General features: G+C 35.2%; 1 protein-coding gene across 2 annotated transcripts in view; it reads left to right on the top strand.

Annotated features, from left to right (window-relative positions):
- The window catches only part of ZNF148 (zinc finger protein 148), a 119,912-nt gene that overhangs the window by 77,864 nt on the left and 28,914 nt on the right, over positions 1 to 13,134 (top strand). For both annotated transcript variants that reach the window (XM_034999979.1, XM_034999980.1), the window contains exons 5-6: positions 6,066 to 6,189; positions 7,589 to 7,672. In XM_034999979.1, the coding sequence (XP_034855870.1) occupies positions 6,066 to 6,189; positions 7,589 to 7,672 (208 nt within the window). The remainder of the gene's footprint in view (positions 1 to 6,065; positions 6,190 to 7,588; positions 7,673 to 13,134) is intronic.

Genomic DNA, 13,134 nt, shown 5'->3' on the forward strand with positions numbered 1-13,134 from the left:
CTGTTTCTTCCTTTTTTGTAAGAAGAGAAAGAGAAGCTTATCTCATGTCTATAAATCAATGTATTGCTTGTTTTAAATTCCTTAAAAACAGTTTTAAGTTTCACAAAGAATTATAATTTATTATGCTGAGAAGACTCTACTCTCCCCCCAAATCTTTTCCAGATCTTGAATTTGCCATTATGAATATTTTGGGTGTGCGCCACCATTGTGTCATATTAGATTGGGGATCTATGCAGAAAATATAACTAACATGATAGACTTCTGGTTAAAATATTAGAGCTTACATATCCATATAAATAAATGTGACTCCTTTCAAGATCAGCTCTGTAGTGAGAAGTACTGTATTGTTATGTCATCTTTAGCTGCCATGGATTTTAAACAATAATTGCTTTCTAAGCCTCTGTCATATGGCAGAGGTAGATTTGATACTGAAAATGCCAAAATACATTTAGCAGCATGTCTGAAGAAGAGGATATAGTCAAGCTTGGGAATGTTGGCTAGGTCAAGTTATTTGGTGCTATCATGGATTAAGCTTGTTTATGAAAGTAAGTTTTCTACATAATAAAATCTTGTCCCTTTTAAATGTCAAATTTAATTTAATTTTAACAGCTTTGTCGGGGATCTTTAATGTGTTGTGTTCTTTTTAAGTATAGTGCATATGAACTATAATGTCTAGTCTAATGTCTGTCTATGTTGATGATGTAAACTTTTTTTTAAAAATCATATGAATTATAATGAAGCCCTTTGGAAGGACTGAGATATTAGAGCTTTCCCCGCCTCTTACCCTGAACGCTCCTGACTGGTAGACTTTAAGTGTTTTTTTGATGCTTATAATTGCTTCTTGTCTCATTCCTTAATGACATGCTATTCTTTTTTACATTGCTATACTTAGTTCCATCGCCCCTTTGAATCTCGCTTTGTTGTGGATTAGCACTATATGGAGAACTAAAGTTACCAGAAATGTGTGAAAAGTTTTAGTAAACTTAATTCGTTCTCCATGCATTCATGTCAGTGGGTTTCCTCCTGGCTCTCATTAGAGTCACCTATAGGGCTTTTCCAGTTATAAATACCCAGGCCCCAACCCTGGGGATTCTTATTGAGGGGATTTCCATTTATACTTTAAAAGAGTCCAGGGCGATTGTGATTTATGTTTACGCTTGAGAATCTCAAGTCTTAATACTAGAAACTTCTGGAATAAGAAGTAAGGAATGAGCTATTACCACTTGACTTTGATATTGACTTGTTAGGTGTATTAGGAGGTAACACAGAAGGTTTCTATGAGGATTATTGAGCCAAAGTCAACTCTTAAGATAATCTTTTTAAGAAAAGTATAATAATATTATCTTAATCCAGTATTGTATACATTGTATAGGTCTTTTCAAATGTCTCAGTGACTGAATGAGATAGAGCAGAGTACTTTTAATTCCTTACTTCTTATTCTGAAATGTATCTCCCTTTTCATCCCTCAGCAAACAGTTTAGATGCCTGTGATGTGCCAGCATCTCTTATCAGGTGCTGAAGAATGGAACTGTTTGTTTAATAGTTTAGGTGGTCCGAGTAGAAATTGATCATTCAAAGTTGTGCTGAACTCAGTAAGGATGAGAATATTCCACAGATCAAATAGATTGTAGATTATATAGAGAATCCTTTCTTAGCAATTTATTATACAGTATTGGTTTTCAGAAAAGATTTGTGACTTTGATATCAAAAAGATCTTAAATTATATAAATGAGGAAAACTTAATTAAAGGGAACAGAGAAATAGATATACCAGGCATGTGTCATACTTTCTCCTGTGTGTTGACTTGATTATGGAAGAAGTGGCTTTGAAGCTGAAGAACTGATTATAAGATGGGGAATGGAAGTAACAGAATAGTACTTAAGAGAAAAATGAAGATGAGTATTAGTAAAAGAATGTGTTAGTATTTCTTTCATTTATTTATTTATTTATTTAGATTTTATTTATTTGTCAGAGAAAGAGCACACCAACCAGGGGGGGAGTGGCAGGGAGAGGGAGAAGCTCCCCATCCTAGCAGGGAGCCTGATGCATGGGACTCAATCCCAGGACCCTGGGATCATGACCTGAGCCAAAGGCAGACGCTTAACCGACTGAGCCACCCAGGAGTCCCTAATATTTTATTTCTCTAATTTTCTCAGGAAGCTATGTGTTTTGGGTAAATAATTTTTCTCACAAAACTGAACCCTAACTTTAAAAAATATTTTGATGCAAACCTTTCTTTAAATATCACATACTTTTTTGCCTAATATTTAGGAAACCTAAGAGAAATGACCTTTTCTAAAGCTTAGGGTTATTATGCTGAACATTAGTTATTGTGCCATGCTTACAATACAGTGACTTTTGTGTTCTGGCACTGTCAAAAGCTTGTCATTTTAAAATGAAATTTGTAATGTATGAAGTCCAGTATGGACAGATAGTGAAAATTCTGAAGAATGAGAGTGACAGTGTGAGGGTGGGATATTAGAGGTAACTAGAAGGGTCAAGATGTTGTGCTGGTTATTGCTGTGGATGGTTATGGCTGTGTTATTTTGTTGTATATCTTTGGGATGGCACTATTCTGCTTCTGATTGGATTTGAAGAATAAAGAGAATTATAGAAGATCTCATTCTCCACCCCCCCCAGTTGCAGTGAACTGACTTACAATACAGGAGAAATTTAAATTATCTCTTCTATATTGTCTTTTGGGTTTTGGTAGTTTAGAAGATGCTTTAGGTTGATTTAAGAATATATGATAAAACCTATAATCATTACCTTAAAATAATTACAATTATTTTAAAATAATTTTAATAGTACATAACAGAATGGAGAAAATAATTTCTGCCTTTTAAGACAGCAAAACTTTTCCTCACTGAAGAGTGTTAGGTTGTTCAGTGGCAGTGACCTTTGAGGAATGAAAAATCTCTAAATTTAATAGAGCTTTGTTAGTGCTTTGCCTAATGAAAATTGATGTATTATTTAAGATAACCATCATATATAGTAGCTAGCTGGGAACAGATTTGGCTCAGAACAAAAAATAATGGACCATGAGATTAAGAAAGCAGATTAATTGAGTTCATTTGGTTTTGAAATTTTTTACTAAAAAATCTGTTTTAAATTTGTAAACAGTTAAGAAAATCAAGTATGTTAAGTATTGTTTAGACTGTTACTAATTTCACCACTCTTGATAAAGCCTTATTACTTGGTCTTTATAATATACCATATTTCTCCAAGAGTAGGAGTGACAGGAAGCAAGACAAATCAAATGGAGATACTATACCAGGCATTTTAGGATTTAAACCTTGAAATTTAAAATGTTTAGTTGTAATAGTGTTCATAAATTGAGGGGAAAAAGAAAAGCAGAAATATTTTATGGTACTAGTTAGAGTAGCAAGTGAGACTGCTAATCTCTAAGGCAGACACATTTAACTGGTAGATCACATTCTCCCAAAAGATCTTGAAAGGGTGTGAACAAGAACAGAAGCCATATCTATACCAAGGAAGAAAATTTTGCCTATATTAATGTGCAATTTCTTTTCCACTAAGGGCCTTTGTTCTTTAACATAGCCACGTCTCTGTGGCACTACTTAGTAACTTCGAAAAATTGAAAGGTATCACTTTTGGCAAAAATTTTTAAAGAGAATAAATTGGTGAGCCATGAGGATGTTTGGTATGGGTAGCAGTCAGCCATGTCATTAGACATTTATAGAGTCTAACTATGTTCCAGATACCATTTTGGGCACTGGGGTTATAGTGGTGAATAAAACAGACAAAATCACGTGGTTATATTGAAAACAGATTACAAATTGGAAGAGCCACTGGTGCTCATCTGAGGCAAGATGAATTTTACTCAGTGTCCTTTATACAAATATGTTTGTTATTCTGCCCCCCCCAAAAAAAACACAGAGAAAGAAATATTAAAATGTCCAAGAATTTGATTTTTCTGTCTTTGACCTTATAAATGTGCTAGATTTTTCAGTCTTCTTATTCACAAGCCAGTGTTAGCTGTTTCATCCATAAAATCCACCTTGAGTTAAGGCTTGAATGCACAGGGAAAGGCAGCATTACCTTCAGTGCCAGAAAACGATGACCTAGAACTCCTTAACTCTTCATAAAAGGGCTTTGTACAGTCAGGGACAACATCCGTTTCACATTAAGTAACTTGGGCCAGATTTGTTCCTTGCAGAGACTTCCCTTGCAGTTGCTATGCCACAGAAAGCTATTGAGCTGCCATGTGTTTTGGCACTTGGATCTTGTTATCAGCATATGTGGAAAAAATACCTGGTGCTATCTTGTTTTTAGTTCTGTTTTATATAAAATGTTTAACATCTTTTTGTTATTTGTTGTATGTTAGAAATATTTTGAATCTTCTTTGAAAAGATTTTGTGTTTTGTTTTGCATAGTGTTAACTTGCATATTATTTTGTGACTTGGAGGGGTCAAAAAATTTAAAGCAACTGGCCAGAGATGAAACTTTCTATTCTCACTGACTCTCATCAGGAAGCTGTGACACCCACTTCCATTCTTGTGCCAAATGTTTCTCTTTATGACTCTGGTGCATAGACTTTGAAGCATTGTTGACCACATTGGCAGTTTGCCCAGAACCCAAATATCCTGTATAATTTGCATAATAATTACCATTGCTTTACATACAGTACAGGCTGAGTTGTCTTCCAGAATTTAAAGTAAAAGAATGTTTTAAAAATTAAAGCCTTTTCCCCCTTACCTCTCCTGTTTTCTAGGTTTGAGAAGGGGGTCATAGCTGTGTGTTTACAGGCCCTAATCAGTTTCCACAGGCCTTTGTATTTTCTAAGATGTTTCCTAGATTTGTCTACCCTGTGTGGGACACAGTTTTGTAGCTCCTACACTGTATGCCCCCACTTTCAGTATTGTTTCCCTCTTACTTGCCATGCTCCTAGGGATCTGATCTCCTACTGGTTTTCTTTGCTTCTTATCTTCATGTCATATTCTGCCATGTCATTTCTAATCTCCTAAGTAATGAAAAAAAAAAAGATCATTTATTAAGATGAGCTTCTCTCCAACACTGTCCAGACCAGGCCCATAATATTCTCAACCTCAGGAAGCCCAGGAAGATATGATTTCTTTGTCACCTGTCTTCCTTCCCCATACCCACTCTTATTTATCCAACAGATGTTTTTAGGAATATGCTCAGTGACAGTTTAGTAGTCCTAGAATAAGTAACCTTAGAGATCCTAGAGTGAACCAGACTCCAAATTCTATGCTAGATGACTTAAAAACTTAGATTGCTCTTTTTCTCTGCTTTAACAAAAACAAGCAAGCAAGCAAGCAAGAACGAAAATGTAATAGGTAAGCATTTATGTGATTCAGAAAAGTATTTAAGTATAAACAATGTAGAGTCCCCCTCCCACTTTCTCCCCTCTACCCAGTTCCCCTGCCATCACAACCAAGGCTATGTGTGTTTCATGTGTATCCTTCTTAAATAGTTTTTATGCATATACAAATAAATATGTATCCTTCTATGTACTTTCTTATATATAAAAATTTGCAAAATTATGTACTGGATTCTAAACCTTGCATTTTTTACTTAATAAATCCTGGAGCTTTTTCCATATAGGTCTGTAGAGAGCTTTTCTCATTTTATTTTACAACCAGATAATATTAAGTTGCATTCACTTTCCATGATTTAACCAGTCCTATACTGATTGATATTTATGCCATGTCTGTCTAAAACATAAAACTTTCGTCCTGCATATGTGAGAATTTAAAATTGAAAATAAAGTTACACTCACCCTAGCAGAGAGCAGCACTTCAGGACTCTGTTAGACATCACCTTTGGAGAAGAGGGGACAGAGTGCTGAGATCTTACTTATACCAGCTTCCAAGGTTTTATTAGTGATTTTTACCATTCCGAGTCACATTGTACTTTGCTACAGTTAATCATAACCTTATTCTAACACCTTTTTCAAGATTAGGAAAGAAATTTTCATAATTTCTGGTGACCATTGTTTGCGTTAAAAGGCATTACCTTTTTTATAAGTTAGTATTATGTTTTTAAAACTTTTGTTTTTACCTTTTTTTTTTTTTAACTAGATCCTTACAATAAATGAGGATGGATCACTTGGTTTGAAAACCCCTAAATCTCACGTTTGTGAGCACTGCAATGCTGCCTTTAGAACGAACTATCACTTACAGAGACATGTCTTCATTCATACAGGTATTTCTTGAATTAAAATGGGCTTATGGCCATTATTATTGTTGTTGCTATTTTTACCTCGCATAAATGTCATTCGTTTCTAAGACTGTAGCTAACCTGGCATTTTAAATCAGAGATTTCCACAGGCCAGAATGTCAGAAGGAAACCAGCAAAAACTTTAAATGAGAAAACAATGAGCAATGATGTGTAAAATTAATTAGTCTTAATTGGACACTTACCTGGCTTATGTGTTCTTTTCAGCTAGAGAAACAATTAAATAATGTATTATTAAAAGCCTGTCAACATTTATTTTTCTCTGCAAGACATCCAGATGGAGTTTGAAATAAGAATTTATGAAATATGAGCTTCAAATATTAAAAAATGATATTAAAAATGATCACTAAGAACATGACATTATAGAGGGCAGACCTAAAGACTAATCACAGATCCTTGGGGAAACAGACTAGACACGTAGGTTAAATTAAAGGGTATGGGGTGGGGAAGATAGAGTAATAAGGTAGGTTTAATGAAGTAGGAAATAGAGTGTCCCAGAAGCTAAAAAAAGAGACAGTTCCAGGGAGGGTATGATCAGCAATGCCACAACCTTCAGAGAGGATAGAGAGGGGTAGAGAACTGAGAAGAAACCATTGGAATAAAATAGTAAAGAGATCACAAGTAGCTTTTAAGAAAGCAGAGTATAAGAGTTAAAGCACAAGTGGGTGGTGGAGAATTTGAGACATGAGGTAAACTACTCTCAAGGTATGATTGAAAAGGAAGGAGAGAAAGTAATAAGGTGGGAGTGTTTCAGGATTTCTGGGAAGTTTGTTTGCATAGAGCAGACCTCAAGAATACTTAGAGGTTCCAGCAGAGAAGGAATGATTGAAGAGTCCAGATTAAAAAAAAAGGAAAATGTTCGAAAGTTCTGAAGGTTCTGGAGAATATAATTGAAAGGGCATAAAGGGATAGTTAGCCATGGAGAACAGGGTGGGTGGATCTTCTTTCAGATAAAAAGAGAGAGGAGCTGTTTAAGACACACTAGATAACCCAGATCCTTTTTAGCCTCCTGATTTTTAAATTGTTTTGAATTGCTTTTTCTTTCTTCTTTGTTTCTCTCTCTCTCTCTCTCTCTCTCTCTCCCCCCCTCCCTCCCTCTCCCTCCCTCCCTTCCTTCCTTCCTTTTGGATATAGAGTGGATTTGATCTCATCTTTGTGTGATTGTGATAATGTGAATTTTATAATTGTGGGGGAAAAAATTGAGGAAATAAAATTCTTTTAAATTAATGAACAGTATAAAAATATTGTGTGGATAATTTGGAATTTTCCAGAATTTGGGCTTCTAAGATTTATCTTTCCTCAGAAATAGTAACTATAAACTGTGTTTTATCCAGTAACTAATTTGTGGATGTGAAATTATTTTAAGGCGAAAAACCATTTCAATGTAGTCAATGTGACATGCGTTTCATACAGAAGTACCTGCTACAGAGACATGAGAAGATTCATACTGGTGAGTGTTGCCACCCTTCCTATAGGGTCATTAAAATTACCATTCCAAATACAGGGAAGAATTTTTAACAAGTAGCAGCAACTTGTTGCCACTGTCATCAGTTTTGTTTCTTAAGAGTGTGTATCATATTTTTTCTTTGAATAAATCAGTCTTAACTGTTAAGACTTGGCTTTAATGTCCAAGCCCAATAAATTACTTTGAAATAGAGTTTCATAATAACTTAAAATTATTTGAAATGACAAAAGGAGATTTTTGTGAGATAGCGGTTTCCTAAGATGTTTAACAAGTTTAGGGTTAGGTAAAAGTATCATTCTTATTCATTAGTCTGGGGAAGAAACAAAGTGCCTGAGCCCTAAGATACAGATACCATTCTTTTTTCCCTTACTGTTTCATGTATATAGCTTACTAAATTAAGAGAGTTGTAATCCTGATAAATTGGAGACTTCCAGTTTTTCAGTTGTTAATGACTTAGAAACAAGTATTTCGGAAAATCACTTTAAAGGAACCCGTACCTTAAAAAGTTAAGTCTCTTTTTAAGCAAACATTTATTTGCTTTTATTTTATTTTATTTTTTGACAAATGTAAAACCAAGTGTTATATGTAACCTTGATTTAGTAGACTGTCACCTTTTGACTTTGATGTCTGTAAGCATGGTGAAAAGTGTTTCTTTAGAATTTATTTCTAGTGTTTTGCCTTTTTGTGATGGAATAAAAGCAGAGTTGGTGTATTTGTATCACTTTGATTCTTATATTTAAGTAGAATTGAGAGTGATGGTGATACTGAAAATATTGAAGTTCTTTTTTTTTTTTTTCTTAAAGATTTTATTTATTTGACAGAGAGAGGCACAGCGAGAGAGGGAGCACAAGCAGGGGGAGGGGCAGAGGGAGAAGCAGGCTTCCCGCCAAGCAGGGAGCCCAGTGCGGGGGCCCGATCCCAGGACCCTGGGACCATGACCCGAGCTGAAGGCAGACACCCGATGACTGAGCCACCCAGGTGCCCCCAAAATATTAAAGTTCTTCATATTTTTTCTATATTAAGTACTTAAGCAGGAACCTGCCCAATGTTATTTAGATGTGTTCTCATGGTACCTGCAGTACCTGTGAAAGGGGATCCTGGACAGTTTGTCCTATAAAAGAAGCAACTTCTTCTGCCTAATCATTTTCCTTTCTTTGTCCCTAACAAAGAAGCATGAATGTGGCTGGTCTCCTTAAATACAACTTCAACTGTGTAGCACATCTATGTGCTTTAAAGTTCTACTTTTCAAAGATGGTTACGCACAACAGCCATTTCAGTTTCTTAAGTAAACATTTATTCATCACTTCCAGATGGAGGGGAGTGTAATAGGCACTTTGGGAGAAAGAACAACTTATTGATCTTATGAGACTTACAGCTAAATTTTTATTTCTATACAGTAATAAAACCTGATCAGATAATGATAAAGTGGTTAAAATTTTTGTATGTTTTTAATACCTATTAGATTTTGATGATTTACTCATTCATTTAAAAAAATGTACTGAGCCTTCAGTATTTTTCAGGTATCAGAAATACAGAGATTAAAAAAGTAGTTTCCGTGGAATTTATATTCTAATGGGAGAGACATACATATAAACAAGCACAGCGTGATAAGTGTTGTAGAGTTTTGTACAACATGTTCTTGTGCCCTTGAGCAAGAGCCAGCTGTGTTAGCTGTTGAAGGTTACATAGGGAAGGCAACACAGGAAAACTGCAGCCGGCTTAGTTGAGAGAAACCATGTACGTGAGAGAGAGAGAGAGAGAGTGTATGTGTGTGTGTGTGTGTGTGTATCTGACAAGGATTTTTGAAACAGTACTTTCCCTTAATTGCACTCTGCTGTTTTCTGTTCTGTTTTAGTAAATTCTTTTTTAATGTGCTGGTCACAATTCTGTAATCTTACTGAAAAAATAACTGTGCTAAGCCAGGGGGGTATCTTGGATTTAAACACGTTATAATTGGTAGTTAATATTTAGAATTTACTAAGACCAGATATTGTGCTAAATATTTTGTTAAATATCTCATTTAGTTCTCACATTAATCTTGAAAGAGAGGAGCTATTACCATCCCCGTGTTTTAGATGAAGAAATAATACAAACACAAAAAGTTGAGAAACTCTTCTAAATTTATATATAATCTAATATACATATATGGTGGAGCTAAGATTCCAACCTAAGTCTGTGATTCCAGATACACATGTGAAATCATTAACTGCAAAATGAGACTAGAAGCATATAACAGTTATCTTTTGGCCGTTTTGAGTTTTTCTTGCTATGCCACTAAGTCATAACCGGGTTTAGTAATATGTAAAAGGAATGGAAGCAAGGGCTGCGGTTCTCATGATATAGAGAATACAGTTAGAACAAGAGAAGAAATTGAGAGGAACCAGGGCAAACCAGTCACTATGGTTCCTTAACAGAGAAAAGTTTCTTTTGAAGAGAGACTCACTTTTGCTTCACTGTTCACACTACCTCAATGCCCCAGGTGGAACTGATATAAAGGGAATTGATTTTCCTTCTTCATTTTCTTGGTTCCTTTTATGGATTCTTTCTGAAGACAGTAAGGTGTTTTTGTCTTATAACCAAGATACCTATAAGCTATACCTATCTGGGGGTATATATTTAGAACCACATATATGTTCTCCAACATTTATTATTCTGTCCCTTACTGTTCTTTCACGTTTTAAGTGGCTTTCATTTTTAGAGAGGTGGGTAATGCTCTACAGTTTGCCCATGTCAAGGCTTTCTCTCTGTACGTTCTTAGCTTAGAAGAATGCATCACATTAGTTAGGGCTGTAAAAGAGATTTTGCATATGTTTATCCATTTTTAAATTGTCAAGAAGGTAATGAGTCACGTATCAACTGATCCTCAATGGTCCTGTTGTGAGAAGAACTGCTAGTTCTTACAGGCTCCATTTTCCTTATAGCCTCCCTCATATTCTTTTAGGTCTCATTATACTGTCTCCTCCAGCCTCCCCAGCCCCCAGGCCTGTACTCTGCTCCATTTCCAACATGACTAAAAATCATTACCTGCTTGGCTACTCTTGCCACCAAAAGATAACTGTGACTTTTAAAAACCAAGAACCGAGCTTAATTTGGTTTTCAGATAGAAAATTTTAAAACTCAGCCTGGACAGGTTATCACTTAATTATGTTTCCAAAGTTTGGCTGAGCCCATGAAATATTATTTTGTGAGTACTTTTTCATCCAGAGGCTGATCCCTGAAATTTTGGTTAAAACTTTATCCCTTTAGCCTAAGGCACTGAGAAGGGTAAATATTCTTGAGACTGCTGTTTTTTTGGCAATTATGGGAGATTTCTATCTTTTTGTAAATGTATTATAGATCCTTATGGTATGTTTGGGGATGTGGGAGAGAAGGTGAAGACTTGAAGCCAAGGTTGAAGATGAAAATCTAATTGATCATTTTGTTTAGGGTCAGGTACATACCAGGGTTAAACATTGATTTTCAGTGGCAGATTTGATCAGGTGTTTTTATTTCATCTAAGGTGCCTTTTCCTTTACATCTTCAAAGGCATGTATAGACCACATGTTAGAATGACATATATCCAGTTGTGTTCTTTTCTAGTCACCTTGTCACCATTTTACCCTAAGAAAGTACCAGTCTTACTGCCATGGGACAGGAGGTGTGAGTTTGAGGAGTAAAGAACTTAATATAGTTTTCAATATTTTATTTTAATTTTATTTTAGTTCTCTAAATTCCTGTAAATAGTAAGCCACAGAATACCTATCTTGATATTCTGACTGTTTTAGCAAATTATGGTTGTATTTTATAGTGTGGCAGTTTTCACAAATTTTTTCATTTCATTAGTAAAAACTTATGAGCCATTTTGTATATAGGGAAAATTTTATAGAATGATCTTGCTCCCCAAAATGAAAAGTATTTTGAAAATAAACCAAATCATTCAGAGTTATGCATATTCATTAGTTTCTCCCCCCTCTTTTTAAAAAAGGCTTTAGTTTTTAATGCATACAATTCTATATATACAAATAGAGGAAGAAACACTGGAAAACCTTTACCCAAGTTAGCACTCTTTATGCCTAAAAATATGTTGATCTTCTTTTCCTCTTGACTATGACTTTTTTTCACAAGCATGTTAAAAAGCTAAACAATAGCATTTTTTTTTTTTTTAAACCAGTTGGGCTAGTGGAGTGGAGTAAGAATGTTGATTCACCCTTGACTAAGTTAGCTCAGCACTGTATTTCCTTCATTATAGTTGAGTTATTAATAAAACATAACAGTTTTCCTCTCATTATTTGAATCCCCAATCTATAGTTTATGAGCTTTAATGGAGAGGTCTTATTGAAAGAAAACGTTACAGACCTGGTTAGAGTGTATCTTATTGTGGAGATGGAGGAACTGAATACTGTTTGTGCTGCGGAGGATGTTGCCTGCACTAGTTGCTGCTGGCATTCTGATTGCTGAGCCAGATCGCGCTGGCATGGCCAGAGCTTGCCAAGAAAGATTAAGCAGGGAACTACAGATTGCTGTGACTGACATCCTCTGGTTTATTAACAAAGCATTCAGAAACCAGATATCTTTTTTCCTCTGCAAAACTGTTGATAATTCACACCAAAAGATTTGATTACACATAAAATACATATAAAAGCTTAACACTGTATAACAAAGTATCTCAGTAAAGATATAGAAGAAATCATACACCCTCACTTATGTGCGTGCACACACACACACAAAAACTGTGCCATACTTTTTTTGTTTTGGGGGATTGGAGAAGTCATTCTGAGAATCAACTCCATCTTGACATTATGCATTAGTACTGAAATAAAGAGAACAAGAGGCTATATAAAGGAAAGTTGCCTGGTTTTCAATTAAGTATATATGTTTTGTGTACATGACCTTTTCCTCAAATCCATAGAAAATGTTCTTTGTTAGTTCTTAGTGTCTGCAGTTTAAAAAAAAAAAAAATTATCATTTGTTTTGACGAGTCTCTAGTTTAACAAATGGGAATCTCTTGAAGTGGTTTCATTCTTATTTATGTATCATTGAATGAATGAACATGTGAGTGACATGACTCACAATTGGACACATTCTATACAAGTAGTACAGACAACCTGTGCTTTAGGTGTTCAGATGAAATAGACCAGTGAGGATTCAGATTGGTGGCTTCATGGAAGACATAGAACTTAAATGATCCTGTGAGGTTCGATTTAGACTTTGTAGTCCATGTGTTACATGGCAGTTAAGTGTCATCGTAGGAAGTATAGGTGGTAGAGCAGAAGCACAATGAAGCCAGGACCAGGAGAAAAATCTGGGGTGTACTGAAGTTGGGAATATTTGGGCAAGGATAGGTAAGCAGATATGCAGGTGATAAATTCAGGTACACAGAGAGAGTAGCTAGTTAAAAATCTGACAGATATCAGGACAGTTGCAGATGCTGGATAATATGATAGCAAGCAGTGTGTCATATATGCTAG

The sequence above is a fragment of the Mirounga leonina genome, unplaced genomic scaffold (assembly GCF_011800145.1).
Source record: "Mirounga leonina isolate KUSES-001 unplaced genomic scaffold, KU_Mleo_1.0 Mir_115, whole genome shotgun sequence".
NCBI lineage: Eukaryota > Metazoa > Chordata > Mammalia > Carnivora > Phocidae > Mirounga > Mirounga leonina.